The sequence below is a fragment of the Macrobrachium nipponense genome, chromosome 23 (genome assembly GCF_015104395.2).
Source record: "Macrobrachium nipponense isolate FS-2020 chromosome 23, ASM1510439v2, whole genome shotgun sequence".
In the NCBI taxonomy this organism is placed as follows: Eukaryota; Metazoa; Arthropoda; class Malacostraca; order Decapoda; family Palaemonidae; genus Macrobrachium; species Macrobrachium nipponense.
In genome coordinates, this window is record NC_061090.1 from 46,940,716 (window position 1) to 46,963,213 (window position 22,498).

The 22,498-nt window shown below is 34.2% G+C and overlaps 1 protein-coding gene and 1 long non-coding RNA gene across 3 annotated transcripts in view; one reads left to right on the top strand and one right to left on the bottom strand.

Moving 5' to 3' along the window:
- Positions 1-345: 345 nt before the first annotated feature.
- The window catches only part of LOC135200302 (glycine--tRNA ligase-like), a 674,105-nt gene continuing 651,952 nt past the window's right edge, over positions 346-22,498 (bottom strand). For both annotated transcript variants that reach the window (XM_064228841.1, XM_064228850.1), the window contains one exon: positions 346-819. In XM_064228841.1, coding sequence (XP_064084911.1) covers positions 712-819 — 108 coding nt within the window. In that variant the 3' untranslated portion in view covers positions 346-711. The remainder of the gene's footprint in view (positions 820-22,498) is intronic.
- LOC135196432 (uncharacterized) lies at positions 15,890-16,894 on the top strand. The gene is made up of 2 exons (XR_010310412.1): positions 15,890-16,405; positions 16,695-16,894. It is a non-coding gene; the product is annotated as an uncharacterized LOC135196432 (long non-coding RNA).

Here is a 22,498-nt window from a genome sequence, read left to right on the forward strand (position 1 = left end):
ATTAGCACAAAATCTCAGCATTCAAATCAGAACAACAACACTGTGACAAGTTAACAGCAAGTGTGGCTGAGAACACAGTAGAGAAGATAAGCTCGTCTCAGGTCATGAGGTATCCAGGCCTACCTGATAGGATTTTGTTTTTCTAGTTAGTCAGTGACAGCCAAAGTGGCACTCACACAAGAAACTGCATTTATGAAAGCATAGGTCTGTATCCCTGTAGGAACAATCTGTTCTTTATATTCCCTGCTTCAAGGGGAGATCTTATATGCCACCAAAACTAATAATTTTTACTAAGATCAAAAGTATGTCCTTTTTTGCAGATGGGTCTAGAAAAATTGTCAAAACATTGCATTTTCAAATTATTATTATAAAACAAAATTTAAAAGAAAATCATTGTTCAAAGATTCCCAAACTTTCTACAAATTATCTACAAATTATATATTGTGAAAAGTAATGAGTGACATACAAAGTTTGTGCCCTACACAGTATTAAAATGTAAAAAAAATTGAAGAAAACCAATATTAAAATTAACTAATCAGGGCATAAAAAATCTGTTATATTCCCAATTGATATTCATTACACCAAGCAAATAGTGCATAAATTCATTTGCATATTCAATGAACTTCACTGTAAAAGAAAAAAAAAAACTAATAGCTTACAAAAAATGTATTACAATTGTAAGTCAACAAAATGTATTAATAATGAATCATGTTATTTAGTAGTTTCTTGAGCTACAAATTTAGGCCATTTTTCTGTAACTTCTTTCCACTGGAGCTTTCCATCTGCTAAATGCCGAATGATTAAGGGCACTTCATCAATCTGAAAAAAGTAGTACAACTTCAATTTTTAGTCATATAATTATAAAGTTTCAATCAGCATACCTACATGCATTATTTTCATCACAGTATTCAAGTGGTATTAAAATTTTACTAAACACCAGCAAAGCAAGTTGAAGCACTTCATTCATCCATGAAGTCGGTTCTGAGGTCTTGTATCAAACAGTCAATAACAAAAATATGAGAAACACTACCAAAATCAGCCAACATCAAGGTAAACTGCCTTACATCATTATCATCATATGATAAAAGTGATCTGAGTTCTCTCAGCTCTTCACTGTATTACTCTGCTCACTCAGCTTAATCTTCAATCAGGTCTAGGTCTTGATCCACTTTCTAAAAGATTTTCTTGGACTTCCTATGAGTCCCTGTCCTGCTACTTCCATATCACCTACTTTTATATAATCAAACCAGATGTTCCTCATCCACTGTCATCACAAGTCAAAGCCATCGCCATGTTTGAAATTTCTTGTATCCACCCAATTGACACCACATAACTACACTAATTTCTCAATTGTACTATGATCTTCCAACTTTACTCCACACATGAATCTTAAACAACCCATGTCACAGCTTTTCAAAATTTCCATTTTCCTTGTCAGTCGGTTATCAACGCCATATGCGCCATAAATAGCTGAGTTTCAGTTGATGGTGGTTTTCCCTTATCAGCACCCTACCGATAACCTGGGACTGCTTGTATATTATTATTATTATTATTATTATTATTATTATTATTATTATTATTATTATTATTATCATCATTATTATTATTATTATATATTAAAGTGGTTTAACCCATCCACTGAGCTGACTTTCAGCTCTCTTAGGTCTGGCCCGAAGGTTTAAAATAAAATACAAAGTCTATGCCTGAGGCCAAGCTCTGGAATTGAATAGTTCATACAGTGTGATGACGAATGAATGAAAATGAATCTAAAAATTGCAAAATGACACTCGCTTCCCCACTGGCACACATGCACACAAATAATACATTTACTCATGTATCCATACATACATAAAAAAAATAAAATTGGAATATAAGTCGAGTACATTTAAATTTTTTTTTATTCCTTAAATGACCTAAGGATTTTTGTATTTTCATCATTTACTTATATTTGGATTTTATCAGCTAAATTACATCTCTTCATAAATATAAAAGTTGGAAGGACTGAAAATACAGAGGATTCTAACAAAATTTCTTTCACTAATTTATTTCCAAAAGTTGATGGTTACTGCTGGTAATAATTTGGACACACACATGTTTGACTGTGATCATCACCTTGCACTCTGAGCATAGTGCCCATGTGTCAGACGAGTATGGCTTATTTGGAGACAACTCAGAATTACTTGCACATGTCTATCTCTTTGATATGATGAACACCATTTTAACACAAGGTTTTATTTGGTTAATTATTTTCAGGTTCTTCATTCCATACCTTTTGCCACTTATTTACAATGACTTTTTATATACGTATCTTATAGAGTCACTAATACAGGCAGGCCTCGGTTACCGACAGGTGTTCTGTTCCTGGGGGCTTGACAATTACCAAAATTCGTCGCTAACCGAAATTCAAAAGTCTTTGGGTGACACAATCCATATTACAGTGCCCCAGACAGTATCACAGGCAGATATTTTGCCATAATATGTAATAACACTAACAGAATTGTGGAATTTCATTTGCATAATCATTTACTGTGGTCTGCATGCCAGTTCTACAAATTTTCAATATCAAATTCAATGAACTTACAGATACATCTTGTCCTAGAATGAGAAAGAAAGAGAGAATATCTTCTAGCTAAATGAGTTAAACAATCAAAAGAGAATGATAAAAGTATCGTTAGTAACATTATAATCATTGGTTGACCACTACAGCCATATCAACTGAATGAAAACAGTTGTTTTGCTACAACAACCGAACCGAATCTTATAAAGTTTTGCCTGCACTTCAGGCATCGTACGATAGTAAACAATTACCGTAGTTTTGTTACATATGATGTTAAGTAGAATAGGACCGTTATATTTCTACATTATACATTTATTTGTTATGGAGAAAATATTGGCACAGATACATAGTACAGTGGACCCCCGTATTTGCATTCTCCAGATTCGCAGACTCACACATTCAAGGATTTCTATCAAGAACGTTTCCCCCATATTATTCGTGTTAAATTCGCATATTCGCGGTATTTTTCTATGAGAAATATCCACAAATTTTTGTTTTTATTATCAATTTCATCATAAAATGCACTTTTTGTGATAAAACTATTAAAAAAACCAAGTATAAAAATGTTTAGTGGGTTTTTCTTGAGTTTTAACCTACAAAATAGGCTGTCTTCAGTGTTTTTATAGGGATTCCAACTATTCGCGGGTTCTAACTATTCACAGGGGGGTCTGATACGCATCACCCGTTAGTACGGGGGGACCACTGTACAGCTAAATTTAAGCTGCATTTATAGCTGAAACTGAGAAAACAATGTTCATACTGCTGAAAACTGTAAATTATTGTGCATCAGTAACATGGATGAAACTCGACCGCAAATAATAGTGGAGAAAAACTTTTAATAAAAAATGCTGGGCACGAAAAAACAAATTTTACTGTTGTTTTCATGCTGTTAAAAGATAAATGAATAAAGCTTGTACTATTATGATGAAATGGGGTAAGAATAGCAAAAGGAATCTGCTAAATTTTTTTACACAAAAAACCATGGTCCTGACACCATCTATCAACAAAAACACTAACACTCTAGTTCACAAGAGGGCATATTTAAATTTAAGTAATATTTTGACTTTAAAACACTTCATATAACAAAACATAACCTTGTCCCATATAAATAGAGTTTCTAGAGATTAATTTACACTAAATAGAAGCAAGAAAATAGTTCTGAATTGAGTTAATGCGACAAAATAAACTTACCTCTATCAGCTGATTTTTCCAAAGCAAGACATGATCGGTTTGTTTGTATTTTATAATATAATAGTAATATAAGACTGCATACAGTATTATTAGATATAGCCAAGTAAAGGATAACTTTTTAAAAGAGTCAAGCAAAAGATGCATATTCATTATATTTGTATTTTATGAGGCAGTCTTGGCACTTACGCTAAGCCATCAATAACCAAACAATGGTGCTATGAATAATATGGAGGGTAAACCCCAGTTATGAAAATATTGAACAAGCGTCATAAAACCGAAATGCTGGTAACCATCGGTAACCGGGGGCTGCCTGTAGGGATATTTACATTTGCTCTTAACATGTGGACTGTTTCTTTCGCTGCTTTATCAGCCTCTTGTTTCCGTTCATCCTTACATGGGCAGGGATCCAATATGCGTACAGGTAGTCCCTGGTTGTCGACACTAGGTTAATGGCGATCCAGTTTTGGGGTGCTTGTCTAGTGCCATAAAATCAGCGATTTATGGCACCATAATGGGCCAAGTTTCAGTTATCGGTGTCATAACATATTATCTAACAGAGTCACCATTACCCATTATCGGCGCCTTAAGCACCATAAATAGCCAAGTTTCAATTAATGGCAGTTTTCGTTTATCAGCAACCCGCCAAGAATGGAACCCCCACAATAACTAGGGGACTGCCTGTATATTTCAATATTTTTTACATTATTATATAACTTCTGGAGTGGAAACTTAATCTGTTGCACAATAAAATTTTTTGGAATGTAACTTTGAACAGCTTCTGTAGAGCTTCTGGAGTTGCTATCAATCACAAAATTATTAAATGAGTGTTCCTTATTTAAATGGGTGAGATTATTGCACATAACTAAGCAGAGGTATTTTTGGGAAGAGAGAACTGACAATTTTGTCTTGGGACACGGCAGCATATCCCACTCCATCCTCTGACTTAGATCCATCTGTATATATTGCATATGTAATGTGAACCTTTTCGGATTAGTATATGCTCTATTACAGGCAGTCCCTGGGTTACGACGGGGGTTCCGTTCTTAAGACGCGTCGTAACCCGAAAATCGTCGTAAGCCGGAACGACGTTCTTGAAAACATGTCCACAGGGAAAATTTCACTAATTTGCAATTTTTCTTAGGGCCGTATCTCTAAAATTATCACTAATTTACTTTTTTCATGTGCAACACTGTGTATTCACAAATTACTGTATATTTTCATTAAAATACAAGAGAGAGAGAGAGAGAGAGAGAGAGAGAGAGAGAGAGAGAGAGAGAGAGACGAGAGAGAGAGAGAGAGAGAGAGATTAGAGAGGAGAGAAGAGAGAGATTACATAAAACCATTAAATTTGTTGACCATTGTATGGCATTGTTAAGCTCCGAGTGTCACTGGAGTTATGAGGTAGGGAAATTGATACAGACAAAGACGAAGGGAAGAATTTTCTTTTGAAATTAGTTATCGTATTATTACTGCTTCTATTATTATTATTATTATTATTATTAATTGAAAATATAATAAACACATGCATCTACCATAAAAATTCTCTTATCTCAGTAAGAAAGAGGAATTATCCTTACAAGTGAAATGGAAAGGTCATTTTCATCTCCTAAAAATACGACTATTATGAATTTTGTAATTAAAGTTTTATTATTATTATTATTATTATTATTTTTATTATTATTATTATTATTAAATAACTGAAATTATCAATAAACATTTTACATACTAGTATACCATAAAAATTCTTTCATCTCGGTAAAAGAGAGAGAGAGAGAGAGAGAGTGTTTATCTCTCTCTGTTCTCTCAAAAAATACTTATAACGCTTCCAGCGAAAGAGAGGGAGGGAGTTACCACTATGACACATTATTATCTTGTGTGGCAAAAAGAGAGAGAGAGAGAGAGAGAGAGAGAGGGAGAGAGAGACGAGAGAGAATGAGAGAGATGAGAGAGAGAGAGGGTTAACCTTAATTAAAAGTGACATGGGTAGATTAGTATGTATTGTATTTCTTTAAAATACTATCACATATGAATTTTGTAATTACAGTTATTATTATTATTATTATTATTTGAAAGTATTAAAAACAAATAGACCAAGTACATAAAAAATCTCGAGTCTCAGTAAATGAGAGAGAGAGAGAGAGAGAGAGAAATTGAGAGAGAGAGAGAGGAGAGAGAGAGAGAGAGAGAGAGTGGGGGGAATTTCATGAACACGTGATTGCAACACTGCAGCTCTTCCCTCTCCTGGCTGTCACAGAACTTGATATATCTGACAGTTTTAGTACCTGGATCTCGAGAAAAGGTTACTGGAAGAAGACTGGGATTTCCTTCATTCTTCCATAATTTTTTAAATATAAGCTAAAATCTTACTAATTCACTATGGTATTTTCTTTAATGAATTGATATTATTGCTGTATAAATTAATATTAATATTTGAAAATAGTAAACCATTTATTTATCATACAAAAAACATACATCTTTGTAGTAGAGAGAGAGAGAGAGAGAGAGAGAGAGAGAGAGAGAGAATTATTATTTTTATTATGTGATATCATTTCAACTTATTAAACTTACTAATACAGTATTAATCAAAATTAATATTTGCAAATTAGTGAATCATTTTTGTATTATAAAAATGTATTTAGTCATGAAAATAAACATCAAAATACACTAATTAGTGATTATATTCGTCGGAAAATACAAAGAGAGAGAGAGAGAGAGAAACTGTGCTAAACTATAAAGGATTCTTATCATAGTATGCGTTTTTTAAAAGCGTCGTTAACTCGGAGCGTCGGAAGTGTCAGCGTCGTAACCCAGGGCGGATTTTTCAATGAATATTTAAGAAAAAGCGTCGTAACCTCGGAACGTCGTAAGCCGGACCCGTCGTAACCCGTGGACCGCCTGTATATGTTGTCTATGGTGTTTTTGTGTATATGAGTAACTTTTTGATAAATATTTCAGGTGTGTACAAATTCTCATTTCATTCATTGTCCAAGAAGGAGGTGATTTAACTATTAATGTCACATTTATATTTATATTCAGCCACTCAAACAATCGTCTAGCTCTAATTGGGAAAGTGGTGGATGGTTATTTATAAATAAATCCCTTATTTCAAATAATTTTTTGTTGGTGAATCACTTGTTTGAATTCTTAAGAGCACTATTCATCGTTACTACCTCTCTAAGGAGAGAAGTGGTTCACCACAATCAACTTAAGATGATTTTGATGATGATCTATGGTGATGATCTAAAGGTCAATGAAGTGTTTGGCCTGAGTATTAAAAAAAATACCTGCAAGAGAATCAATTGCCCCTCTAGTGCCTCCTGGTAATGGACAATGTTCCTGCACATCCTCCTGGCTTGGAAGACAAGTGGTTGGGTGTACTTAAATTCGTCAAAGTGAAGTTCTTCCCCCTTAATACCACTCCTCATATTTAACCTATGGACCAACATATCATCTCAAACTTCAAGAAACTCTACACCAAGGCACTGTTTCAAAGGTGCTTTGAAGTGACCTCAGACACTGAATTAACCATTAGTGTGTTCTGGAAGGATCACTTCAATATCTTCAACTGCATAAGCCTTATAGATAAGACTTGGCAGAGAGCGACTTCCAGAGCAAAGAACTCCGTTTAAAAAAATTGTGGCTGAAGGATTTCGAAGGGTTTAAGGCTGACCCCTACAACACTATGCCTTTTGTGGAACTACTATGTCTCTGGGGAAGTCCATGGGCTTGGATGTGGAAGAGTTATTGCATGACCACAGGGAAGACCTAACCATTTAGGAGCTGGAAGACCTTCAGCAGGAACAGCAACAGACGGCAGATGAGGACCCCAAGGAGGAGGAGGAAGAGAGAGGGGACACTGCACCTTCTTCAGTGATTGAAGAAATGCTTGTGAAGTGGAGTATCATAAATTCTCTTGAGACATACCATCCTAACAATGATGTTGCAATCCATGTCTCTATAATGTTCCATGACAAGGCTTTGTATAATTTTAGGCAGATACTGAAGAGACGTCAGAAATAAATGTCTCTGGACTATTTTGTTATTCAACAGAGGTCTAAAGCTGCTTCTAGTTCCAGTAAAAAACAAAGTAAGGAAGTAACTTCAGAGTGTGCCACTAAAAAACATAGAGAAGTAATCCCAGTTAGGTTCTTGATACCTGAAGTCCTTCTGGAGAGGGAATCCCCTTCCAAAAAGTAACCTGTCCTCTTTGCTCTCCCCTCCTCTCTCTTATATATGATAACAAAAGTCTTCCATAAAGGTAAGAGTGGTGTTGAATGTTCATTATTCATTTACATTTATTTCTCATTGTTTTCTTTATGTAAAACTGTTTATTCCTGGTAAAATGTACTTTTGTTAATATTTTTGGGGGTCTGGAATGCCTTAATTTACATTACTACTCATGGGAATTATTGTTTGGATTTTTGTACGTTTCGGATATCGTTGGAGGTTCTGTTAAAGATTATGTATGAAAATCGAGGTTCCACTGTATATTACAGTCAAACCTTGATTTTCACACATCTCTCTTTTCGTAAGTTTTGGTTTTCGAAGACATTTATTTTTATGAAAGTTTGTCTGTTAAGGTATGTTTCCTCAGTTTTTGTACATTGAGAAACACTCCATCTGGGGCCCGTATCGAGCGCCTAAACAAAGTATCCTATCTTCTTTTGTGACCCATTCTGCTTTTGTGTTCTTTGTTTTTGTGCTTTTTTATACGAGTGCAACTGCTAAATAAGCAATCATGGGCCAAAGAATGTTCTAAGTGCTAGCCCTTCTGTAAATAAGACAAGAAACATCATAGACTTTAACAAAAGAACTCGTAGCAAAGTGTTGGAGGAAGTTGGATGCCGATCTCAGTGAGAAAATGCCTACAAAAAGTGCTGCTCTTAGCAAATTTAAGGTCAGCAGAGGCTGGTTTGAAAAATTCAGAAAACAAATGGGCATACAAAATGTGCCTACTTCAGGGAATACGGACATGTTTGCAGTGGAATGATGTAAAAAAAGCTTTGTGGAGAATTATCATCCCAACAAAGAAGTTGTAATCCGTGTCTTCAACATGTTTAATGACAATGCCGAGTTTAACTTTAGGCAAAGAAATGCCAGAAACAGTCTCTGGACAGTTTTGTTGTGCAACAGGGGTCCAGTAACTCTCAAGCTGGTCCTATTACCAGGAAAAATTGAAGAGAGGAAGTAACCTCAGACAGTGCCAGTAAAAAAATGAAAAGAAGTAACCCCAGATATGTCCTTGATACCTGAAGTCCTTCTAGAGGGAGATTCCCCTTTAAAACAATAACTCTCCTCCTCCCTCTCCCCTCCTCTCTGTCTTTCATGCACTAACAAGTATTTTCCATAAAGGTACGAGTGATGTTAAATGTTCATTTAATAATTTCATTAGTAATTTATATTTCTCTCTCATTGTTTTCTGTATGTAAAGCAGTGTTTATTCCCTATAAAATGGAAAGCAATAATATTATTTACATTATTCCTTATGGGGATTATTTCAGTTTTCGTACGTATCGGATTTCGTAGGTTCTGGAATGGACTATGTACAAAAACTGAGGTTCCACTGTATATACATACTCTGTATTTTCAAGTTTCAATGGGCATTTATATATATTTATCTATATATATATATATTATATATATATATATATAAAATATAATATAATATATAAAATCAGAACAAAGCAAGTAGCATATAAATAAAAGTTTAACCAAGTCATCTATTAATGTATTTTTACATACTTGTCACCCTAAAACCAATAGTACATGATTTTTAAAATGTTTAAATAATTTGTTTCTATTCTCTCTCATACTATATATATATATATATATATATATATATATATAATATATATATATATATATATTATATATTATATATATATATATATATATATATATATACATAAATATATATATATATAATATATATATATATATAAATATATCTATATATATATACATAATATATATATATATATATATATATATATATATATAAATATATTATATATATATATAATATATATCACATAATATATATATATATATATATATATATATTATATATATATATAATTATATATATATATATACACATAAATATATATATATATATATATATATATATATATATATATATATATATATATATATATATGGCCAGCAGAAACTTCAGCATTTTTCGTTAAAAGTTTATTTTTATCCAACGCTTACATTTTAGGATACAAATCCCATCTTCAGGGCTAAAAACAGGGAAAAAAAATAAAATTCTATACATTAAATCAGACTAAAATGGGGTACAGTAGTAAATTATGCTTTTTAAAAATTATAGAGATTAATTAACATTATATCAGTGAAATTCGAATTTTATATAAAAGATAGATGGTAATTAATTGAATGAGAGATCAACAGTAAAAAGCAAAGCTACTAAGTACAATGACACTTTCAAAATAAATAAACAAAACACTTAAGCAACCAAAATTTATAGCCCCAAAGGATGTAGTTTTCAATTTCTCTAGTTATTCCCTCTCAGAAAAGGAAGAGTTCCTGCTTTCCTTTGGCTTGGACTTTTGCCTTCCCAATTTTAGACCAAATTTTTCAAAATTCTTTTTGCCCTTTGAAATATTTTTCGATACCATTCGCCAACTACCTTCCCACACCAACTTAGAGAAGGCTCGTCAGTTCATTCAGTGTTGCTCATAAATCTTATAAATCATATAAGGAAGGCTCCATCATGGTTTCCATTTTTTAAAAGTAATGACTTTCAAATTCTCAAGTCGCTGTCCCAGACAGAAGACATTATTGTATGTCCCCTCGATAAGGGTAAAGGCGTTGTCCTACTGGATAGGGATGCAAATATCAACAAGATGAACCATGTCCTTTCCGACACTACAAAATTGAGGGAGGTAGGACCTCCAGAATTTATCTAATATTCAGGCCGAAGACAAGATTAATCGCAGCCTTAAACAACTTTCTGACAATAATGTTTTGAATGATCAGACATATCGGTCTCTTTATAGTACTGGCTCTTCTTTCAGTTCCTTGTATGGGTTACCTAAAATCCATAAAGAAAATGTTCCTTTACGTCCAATATTAGCTGCCTATAACTCGCCAAACTTTGCCTTGGCCAAATTTCTAGTCCCCCTACTCAACGGTTTAACAAGCAATAAACATACATTACTGAATTCCTTCCAATTTATTCCTGAGATTTTACAGCAACACCCTGGTCATTTTATGGTTAGTTACGATGTATCCTCACTGTTCACCAATGTACCTCTCACCGAAACTATAGATATAATAATTAGTGCTTTTTGATATTGACTCTTTTAGGAAACTTTTGGAACTGGGCTCTCCTTTAGGTCCCACATTTGCCAATATTTTTATGTGTCACTTAGAAAAACTATTTCTTGACCAGTGTCCATCTTTCAAACCCATTTTTTATAAAAGATATGTAGACGATAAGTTTGTACTCTTTAAAGATAAAGATCATGCACAATTGTTCCTTAATTTCATTAACTCATTTAATCCGAACATTAATTTTATTATGGACATAGAATCGAATAACGAAATGCCATTTTTAGATATAACAATTTCACGATGTAATGATAAATTTTCAACAGGTGTTTTTAGAAAGAAGACTTTTACTGGTTTGGGAACAAATTTCTTTAGCTTTTGTCCATTGGTTTTTAAACTTAATGCATGCAAGACATTATTGTGTAGGGCTTTTAATTTGTCATGCAACTGGGTCAAATTCCATGAGGAAGTAGTTTTCTTGCAAAACTATTTTAGCAGAAATTGCTATCCATCCCACCTGTTTGAGAAAAACTTGAAAGTTTTTAATTGACATTGTTAAACCAAAAACACCCAATTTTAATGTACCTAAAAAAGAACTGTATATATCCTTGCCTTTTTGTTCAACATATAAACTTGTAAAACGAGAGCTCACCGTCGTATTCAGTAATATGTACCCATACGTTAAATTTAATATTATGATCAAGAACCCCTTAAAAATCAGAAGTCTTTTCAAGTTCAAGGACTCCCTACTACAGTTGATGCGATCTTCAACGGTATATTTGTTTACTTGTCCCAAATGTAATTTGGGGACCTATGTCTGTAATTCTAGTGGACTGTTGAAGGTTCGCATCAATTGCCATCGGGGTGTCAGTCACCAAACAGGATTAGCTTTATCAAAGAAAATTTTCTGCAATATGTAACCATGCAGTAAAATGTAAACGTAGCATTCAGTACGATGATTTTAAAATCTTATCCCAAGCAATAGATAACCCTCAACAACCATTCAACTGCTGTACAACTCAACATTACTTAATAGACCATTCGCCCTTTCTACCTTCTCGCCTTTGTGTTTGCCTCTCTGCTTCTGTACCGGTGAGTTCTCGTTTCGCTATTTTTTGCTTTGTGTCCGCCTTTATATATATATTTTTTAATTTTCTTTCTCCTTTTGTAATTATACAGAAATTTTTTGCTTGTTAGGATTCAATATTTTTCTCCTGTCTTTAGCAATGTAAATTTTCTTAGTTGATCACGTGCAGTTTGTGCTTTTAAAAGTTTTGTTTATTTATTTTGAAAGTGTCATTGTACTTAGTAGCTTTGCTTTTTACTGTTGATCTCTTATTCAATTAGTTAATATCTTACTTTTATATAAAATTCGAATTTCACTGATATAATGTTAATTAATCTATATAATTTTTAAAAAGCATAATTTACTACTGTACCCCATTTTAGTCTGATTTAATGTATAAATTTTATTTTTTTTCCCCTGTTTTTAGCCCTGAAGATGGGATTTGTATCCCAAAACGTAGACGTTGGATAAAAATAAACTTTTAACGAAAAATGCTGAAGTTTCTGCTGGCCATACTCTTTTTATTAAAGATCCGACTTTCAAGAAGCGACAATGCCATTCATTGATATCATATATATATATATATATATTAATATATATATATATATAATATATATGTATATATATATATATATATATATATATATATATAATATCTATATAAGTCATATCACATCACCGTGATTCATATACATATCTCGAGCTACAAATGTCCTTTAACCCTCTTACGCCGACTGGACGTATTTTACGTCGACATTTTTTGTCTCCCAGGTGCCGACTGGACGTATTTTACGTCCGACTTACAAAAGTTTTTTTTAAATTCGCGGAAAAATACTTATAGGCCTACCAGCCTAAAACTTTTGAATCACGCGCCTTGGGGGATGCTGGGAGTTCACGGATCAAGGTGTCGTTTTGTTTACAATCATTACGCAGGCGCGCAAGCGCGAATTTCTTTCTTGCCACACTAAAAAGTATCTGTGACACATCTCGGAAATTATTTCGTCACTGACATAATTTTTGTACCATTTTAAATTAGCCGTTACATGAAGTATTATATATGAAAATGTGCGCATTTTTATGTAGAATACAACAATAAAATACTCATGATTGTAGCTTTTATCAGTTTTGAGATATTTTCATATAAATAATGATAATTACAAAAATTTCAACCTTCGGTCAACTTTGACTCTACCGAAATGGTCGAAAAACGCAATTGTAAGCTAAAACGCTTATATTTTAGTAATATTCAATCATTTACCTTAATTTTGCAACTAATTGGAAGTCTCTAGCACAATATTTCGATTTATGGTGAATTTATGAAAAAACCTTTTCCTTACGTCCGCGCGGTAACTCTTCCGAAAAAAAATCATACATGCGATTGTGGTAATGTTTGCACCATTTTAAAATTAGCCGTTATATAAAGTTTTATATATGGAAATGTGCGCAATTTCATGCACAATACAACTAAAATCAACCCATGGTTGTAGCTTTTATCAGTTTTGAGATATTTTCATATAAATAACGATAATTGCCAAAATTTCAACCTTCGGTCAACTTTGACTCTACCGAAATGGTCGAAAAACGCAATTGTAAGCTAAAACGCTTATATTCTAGTAATATTCAAGCATTTACCTTCTTTTTGCAACAAATTGGAAGTCTCTAGCACAATATTTCGATTTGTATGGTGAATGTTATGAAAAAAAATAACATTTTCTTTACGTCCGCGCGGTAACTCTTCCGAAAAAATCATACGTGCGATTGTGGCACCATTTTAAATTAGCCGTTACATAAAGTTTTATATATGAAAATGTGCGCAATTTCATGTAGTATACAACAAAAAATAATTGAAGGTTGTAGCTTTTCTCATTTTTGAAATATTTGCATATAAATCACGATAAATAGAAAAAAAACTAAATTCGGTTAACTTTGACTCTACCGAAATGGTCGAAAAACGCAATTGTAAGCTAAAACTCTTACAGTCTAGTAATATTCAGTCATTTATCTTCATCTTGAAACAAATTCGAAGTCTCTAGCAAAATATTTAGATTTATGGTGAATTAAAAAAAAATCTTTCCTTCCCTCCGCGCGCGGATTCTCCGCCACAAATCTCCTAAATACGTACGCCACAAATCTCCGAAATACGTACGTCCCATTCTCGGAATATTTGCTCCATTTCATATTAGGCATTTCATAGAGTTTTATATATGAAAATGTGCGCATTTTCATGTAGAATAAAACGGAAAATATTTGAAGGTTGTAGCTTTTCTTATTTCCGAAATAATTGCATATAAAAAATATATATATAAAAAATTCGACATTCGGTCAACTTTAACTCGTCAGATATGGTCAAAAACTGCAATTGTAAGCTAATACTCTTACAGTATAGTAATATTCAATCATTTGTCTTCATTTTGAAAGAAATTGGAAGTCTCTCAAGACAATATTTAGATTTATGGTGAATTTTTGAAAAAAATATTTGTTTACGTCCGCGCGTTACGAATTCATGCATTATTTTGTGATAATATTTTCTCTGTGTTGCTTTTATCGTTTTACAATGTGTTATACATATACCAAAATGATCGCAATTTAGTGTACATTACAACGAAAAAAAAGTAACTTGTTACCTTTAACCGTTTTGCGCACAGCGCGATTTGAATACAATTATATATGAAATTTCGTTTTTGCGCTATCATATATCGCATTATTTATATATGATAATAATAACTTTTTTCATTTCTGATGATTGCATACTAAACTTCAGCCAATGACAAAAAAAGGAGCCAAAAATGAACTCTTCATCTTGAAAACTAAGCGCGCTGTGATTTTTTGAAAAAAATATTTTTCCCACTTCCGCGCTCACTCTGAAACACCTCCGTCACTTTTTACCGCTTCGGCGTAAGAGGGTTAATATCTAATTCACTCTACCTCGGAATTAATGTATTTTCATATATGTTTAACTGAAGGGGAATTTATTCAGCGATAATAGAATTGCCGGCCGACGGGCACGAACCATCGACATCTTCAATTCCAGGACTGGCATAAACTTATATCTCTTGCGGTGGCGGGGTTGGCTAAGGCTTCACTGCCAGTCCTGGAATTGAAGATCTTGATGGTTCGTGCCCGTCGGCCGGCAATTCTATTATCGCTGAATAAATTCCCCTTCGGTTAAACATATATTAAAATATATTAATTCCGAGGTAGAGCGAATTAGATATTAAAGGACATTTGTAGCTCAATATATGTATATGAATCAAGGTAATGTGATATGACTTATATAACGACTACGTGCGGGCAAAAGCACTAACACGCTACCGAGGGCGAGGTGGGTTTGATGCAGTCTCCAAAACTAAAAATACCTGAGCACGGGAGGTATTTGAGATGGGATGAGGCATAAACTTGTATCTCTTGCGGTGGCGGGGTTGGGTAAAGCTTCACTGCCAGTCCTGGAATTGAAGATGTCAATGGTTCGTGCCCGTAGGCCAGCAATTCTATTATCGCTGAATAAATTCCCCTTCGGTTAAACATATATGAAAATATATTAATTCCGAGGTAGAGCGAATTAGATATTAAAGGACACTTGTAGCTCTATATATATATCTATATATATATATATTATATATATATATATATATATATATATGTATATATATATAATATATATAATAAATATATATATATATATAATATACATATATAATATAAATATATATATATATATATATATATATTATATATATATAAATATATATAATATATCTATATATAATATATATATATATATATATATATATATATATATATATATATACTGTTACAGATTTGATCGCCTCATCTTCACACCATTTATTATTTTATTTTAGTTCTAAAAGAGCAGCCATTTTTACCCTAACATCAGCTGATTTTAGGCGGGAAACCCAAAGCAGGCCAGCGATCGTCATCTTCCGTTTGTAGATGGGGGGGAATAAAGACTCCTGTAAGCCTTAGGGATGTATCCCAAAAGGAAGTGTGTAGCTAGCTAGGTACTTTTTAGGCATACTCTTAAGATCTTTTTCCCGTGAACCTCTCGCTGGCGATATCCTCTGTTTCCAGGATGGCTGCAACAAGGGGGGATAAGCTGACCCCAACACCCAAGCGCCGCACCTGCATTCGTCCTCAGTCCTCTCCAGGCTGTGACCTAGGACAGATGTCCCAGCCAGCCTTCAAATAAGGCCACCAAAGGGGGCTAACTGGCGCCCCAGACCTCAGACAAAGCCGACGCCAATTTCTACAAAGATCCACTTACGTAAGGCTTCCAGGTACGTCTTGTGATACAGTCATATTGCCAGTTCTTTCCCTACGAGTCAAGTAGCTACTGCACAATTTCAATTTGTAACTCTTAATTCTTAAATGACATCCCTTTGTTCTTTTCCTTGCCTCGTGGACGCATGCCACCTTTTGTGTTCATCCCAGACAGACAGTCTTTTCATGGAATATCTCATTTAAATCTAGAGTTCCTTTCCCCAGTGTGTTAGATAAAATTGAATGACTGTAACTTGTGCAAGGAATCTTTATTTTATTCTGTGTCTAATCTGGGAATTTTTCCAGATTGGCTGAGTCACGTGTCCAAGTCACCCTGCTCGCAAGTGCTGCCTTAACGCAAGATAAATATGAGTAACTTTGAAAACCAGCATTTACGTTAATCCGATTTTAGCCAGCTCTCCCCTTGCGAGAGATAAGCGTGGTCCACGTGCGGCCCAGTTGCTTTGCCTTTCAACTGTCTTCTAAATAAATGTAATGTAGATTAATCAGCTGGTTTTTAATGGCGACCTTCTCTTAGAGTAAACATGACCAAATCAATCCTTTTAAGGTAAGTTAGAATCACGATATTCTGTATTTTTTCCTCTAATATTTTCCATTTACGTATTTGGGGTTCTCAAGGCCAAGCCCATATGTAAAAGTGGCAACTGCTTGCCATCATCGAACCCGGGCCTGCTTAAAAAGCTTGTAAATCGCGTTATCCCTTGTAAAACGTAAATTATTTTTTACAAAGCGTAAATTGAATAAAGCATACTTGCACGGGAGACACACTGACTCACGGTAAGGAATATCATTCATATATTATTCTTATAACCATTGGTAGCTTAAGTTACGTTTAGTAGTCATTTTAGAAGTGTTTTTATATAACTTGTTCTCTAAGTAGGAAATATTATATTGTAACAGCCAGAGCGCCGAGCGAATTCTCTGTTATCTTGTATTGGTGCTCGCCCGATGAGACACGTATGGTAGATAGATGCCAGAAAGTACTAGTTAAAACTAGGAAGTGCTTTGCCAGGGTTTATTGCATGTGTTAGCAAGCCTAGCTAGTTAGGAGTGTTCTACTAATAGTTACGGCAAAAGAAGTGCACAATTCTTTTGTCTGTGATATGTTAGGGGAATTCGTTTTAACTTAGTTTCATATCAAGTGTTGGTAACCACCAGCTCTCTTAGCTCAGCGCCTGCGTGACAAGTCCTGGCTACCAGCCAACTCGCGTTCACACAACGGCATCCATATTCACCCCTTTAAACTTTATCTCAACGATTTAAGCAGAATAACGTAAATCTTGATGTTTTAACGTAATGCATATCAATCACCATACTAGTATCTATCATTCTGCCAGACAAATTAATGTTAATTCACCTTGAATAAGAAATTAGAATTTTGTTGTTTGTAAATGACTCACGTTTTACACGAGCAACCGATCAGCTGTATCATCACCGCAGGTAGCTCACTCATTGCATGTTTCACTTAGCATCGCTTGGTGAGCGAAAGTCTCATTTCACTTCGTACTTCAAGTAACCTCTTTTACATATATATTTTATATATATATATATATATATATATATATATATATATATTATATCTATATATATATATATATATATATATATATATATATATATATATATATATATATATATATATTATATATAGCATATATATATATATATATGTATACATATGCATATATATATATATATATATATATATATATATATATATATATATATAGAGAGAGAGAGAGATAGAGAGAGAGACGAGAGAGAGAGAGAGACGAGAGAGATGAGAGGATGAGTACGAAGAGAGCGAGAGAGAGAGAGAGAGAGAGAGAGAGAGAGAGAGAGAGAGAGAGAGAAAGTCCCCAGTTATTGCCGGGGTTTCCATTCTCGGCAGGGTGTTGATAAGGGGAAACTGCCATTATCAGAAACTTGGCGATTAATGAACTGGTCAAAGGGGTTGAATACTGGTTAATGGCACTGATAACTGGTTAATGGTGCCATAACTCTATTATCACTGCCTTATGTTAACTCTGTTGAGAGTCGTTCTGTATGACGTTGCACTTCGTACTATTTATTTGTTTATGAAGTTTATTTATGTTTATGTTGCGAAGGGGATGGGGAGAGAAGCATAAAGATGTAAGCACTTGTTAGGTTGGATCTCTGAGGTATAAATAAAGTAAGTTTTTTCTGTCTTTAATTCATCCTGCACACTGTTCTACAAAATGAGCATATGGTAGGAGAGCATGGTTGTGGCAGGAAGGAGGGCAGTTGGTGTTGCCAATTTTTTATGCTGATAAGGGCTATGACCGCTGAAAGTAAGAGCTGAAAGTATGGCAGCTTGTCACAAGTATCGGGAAAAAGAAAAGTTGTGGTTGTTGCCCTGTACTTCCCAGAAGGAAGCTAGGTAAGGAGAAAGATTTTCAAGGAAGTAGATATTGAGCAGCTGACAGTCGAAGATGGAATGAAAGTCTTGCTAAAACACTTGGACAAATGGTACAAGAAGGATGAGATGTCAGCAGCGTATGAGGCTACAAAACGGAGAACATACAATGGATAAGTAAATTTTGAAATTTGTGAAGAGAAGTACAGTGCTGGAGAGGTACAAAGTTAAGTATACCTAAATGTATTTTAGCATTTAAGTTACTAAATAGTGCAGGGCTAGAGGTATAAGATAAAGTAAATAGTACGGAATGTAGTGTCCTTTAGTGAAGCAGATACTAAAATGTTTGAATTCCATGTAGGAAGCCCTTAGTAAACTTTTTGGTAGTCAAGAAGTGTTATCTTTGGGTGCAGTGTCAAACAGGAGTGAGTGTGTGACCCCTGCTGTGGTGATAAATCTGAACCAGTATTTAGCACGGAGGTGGTACATGCTATTACACATGGAAGAGGGCAGGGAAGGTTTAGAGGTAGAGGAAGAGGAAGCATAGCAAGCAGAAGTGAAATAAACAGGCAGAGAAACTTAGTTGACATATGTGGTAAGGTTAGGAAATGTTGTGTGTGGATCAAAGTACCACCTGTCTCTAGCATGTCCAAAAAATGTGAAAGTAGTGTAAAGGACGAAGAGTTATATTCTGTTACTGAAAATCCAAAAATGATATGTTGATTACAAAATCTACTAATTGTGCTATCCTGGACACATTGCAATTCTACAGTGTGTGTGTGTGTGTGCGTGTGTGTGTGATAGTGACTGGTTAAAAGCATACACAAAGTCTTTGTCAGATGAGGAAAAAGTTAGAAGAGAAATAGAGAGAAACAACATTTTGGTTTGGTGATGGTGACGTGTATAAGTCAATGATGAAAGTAAAACTTTCAGTGACCATTATAGGTGACAGAGTAAGTGTGATAGCAGATGTGGTGAGCTCCTCTATCCCCCTTTTATTCAGTAAAAAATCAATGAAGAGAGTGCAAATGAAATTGGACTAAGAAAATGATACAGCAGAAATTCATGGAAAAAAGCTGAAATTGAGGTGCACTTCCTCAGGACACTATTCCCTTCCACTAAGGAATGAGAAAGAAGCCTGGAAGAAAACAGAAGAAATAATGATGACCTTGGGAGATAATGAAAGGGAAAGAAGAAAAGAAAATTTCACCAACAATTTGAGCATCCCACATCTAAAAGACTGATTCAGTTGTTGAAGGATACTGGTGTTAAGGATGAAATGTGCTACATTTTTATTACCCCTTAACAGGTTTGGGGTGGTGGACAGACTGATCCTGTAGATGAACAATATTAAGCACCATTGATTTTGAAAGAATCGGGCGGGAAAGAGGTGCCAATACATACTTCTATAGCCCATAAATTCACTAATGGCAACTTTTACACTGGCTATAACCAGAATCGGGTGTCTCAGGACTTTAGTTCTGCTTGTAACTTTAATGGGGAATGTATTATGTCTGTCTCACAGGACGTCTTTCTGTAAATTTGCTTGTAAATATACCAAGGGGATGCTGTTAGCTTTTGCTCTTGTCCTTTACGATAGTATGTTGGTTGTAAGTGTAATTTTACAAAGGAAAGTGCAAAGAAATATTAGAATAAACATGTAAAAGTAAAAAAAGTTACTGAATCTTCATTCTTGGTAAATTTATGTAAATATTTTTCAACAAATATGCTAAGAATTTGTTACTGATTTTATTTCTTATTTGTTTTAATATTGTGTGAGCAGTAATTATAATTTTACAAAATAAAATAAAATTATTAGAAAAAACATACATAAGTTGGTAAAATTTATAATTGTCATGTAAAAGAGGCCCCACAAGGGGTTGTAAATAGTCATTTTCAACTTCTCATGGAAGTGGAAAGTAGAGAAAATTTCTTAAAAATTTTTCTTTCACCATGTACATTTGCATATCTTCGTCTTTACATTGATGTGCTTTTTTCGTAAATTGGACGACCTCAAAGTTTACCCAGCCTGAGGAGCTGCATATCAATATATTTACCCTTCCAGCAAGGGTTAAAGTATTATCAGATAGTTGAGAGATATGCATGAAATATAAGAAAACACCATCAAAGCCAATTGTTGGTGTGAATATGGCAAAGGAGTTCAATGAAGTAGTGGCATTAGACCTAAAGGAATACAAAAAAGGAGGTTTATTTTCTGCATATGGTTGATATGGCAACGAGGTAAAGTCTTGTGTGACAAAGTAAAGAACCAAAGGAGCAGAAGATAATAGAGAAAATTATGGAGATATGATTGGGAACTGGTTTGGGACCTGTGAAATTCTTATGTGATAATGATGGGGAGTTTGCTAACAACATGCTTCTGGAGATGTGTGAGAACATGAACATTCAAGTGTTACATACAGCAGCATATTCTCCTCTTAGTAATGGCCCGTGTGAGCGTAATCAGGCAGTTATAGACGAAATGATGACAAAAATGATGGCAGATCAATCAGAACTGTCTTTAAAAGTATTCAAGTAGTTTTGACATGGGCATTCAATGATAAAAAATTGTCTCTAAGTAGTAGGGGGTTTTGGCCCCTACCAACTCGAGTATGGGTGGAATCCTAACCTACCAACCATGAATGATGGACTTCCTGCACTGGACAGTACATCATCTAGTGAAATGGTTGCAAACATCTCAAATGCTTGCCACGCTGCAAGAAAAACCTTTATTGCTGCTGAACTTCTGAGAAAATTTAACAGGCACTAAGAAACAAATTAAGGACCACTGGTAGTCCTTAGAAATGGATTGTCTATTTTAAGAGGGAAGAACAAAAAGAATGGAAAGGACCAGCAAGTCATTGGTCAAGATGGCAAAACAGTGATTTTGAAATATGGTTCAAATATTGTAAGAGCACATGAAACACACATTCAGGAAATACCATTCAGTTTTGATAGAAACATTGAAGAAGGAAGAAATGCACTGCTTGATATGTTGTGGCATCAAAGAGAAAAGGATGAAACACAAAATAGTAAGATGAATGAGATAGAAGCAGTTATAAAACCAGTGGAAAATTTTTAAAATAAAGAGGAAGAAAAAGATAACCCCACCAAAGTTGAGGTCACTTCATCTGAAGATAATTTAACAGACAAGGGTATTCCAAAGATTGGACAAAGAGTAAGATTCCTGCCACAAAAGTCTGATGAATGGTAGATAGGAACTATTCACAGCCGTGGTAGATAGGAACTATTCACAGCCGTGCTGGAAAATCTACAGGAGAATATGGTAGTTGGAGAAATATTGAAAATAAAGATGGACATAAAACATCCATTGACTGGAACAGAGATGTAAAAAATAAGTACCAGTTTCAGATGAAGTGCAAGAACCCAGTGAAATTATAATGGCTTGTGAAAACACAGAAATCAGGAGCTTGATAAAAGCAAAACAAGAACAATTAAAACCTGGAAGAATTTGGGTGTTTATGAGGAAATTCCTAACTTTGGTCAAAAGGGCATTGTTAGCACAATGGGTGGTAACATAAAAGGAAAAGTGATGGAAAAGAGAAAGGTAAAGCACGGCTAATTACCATAGGTTTTGAGGAAAAAGAAGAAATCTGGTCAGATTCTAATACTTAGCAAGGAAGTGTTGAGGTCCTTTGTTGGCACATTGTCTTCCAAAAGATGGGCAGTGAATTCAATTGATACTAAGGCT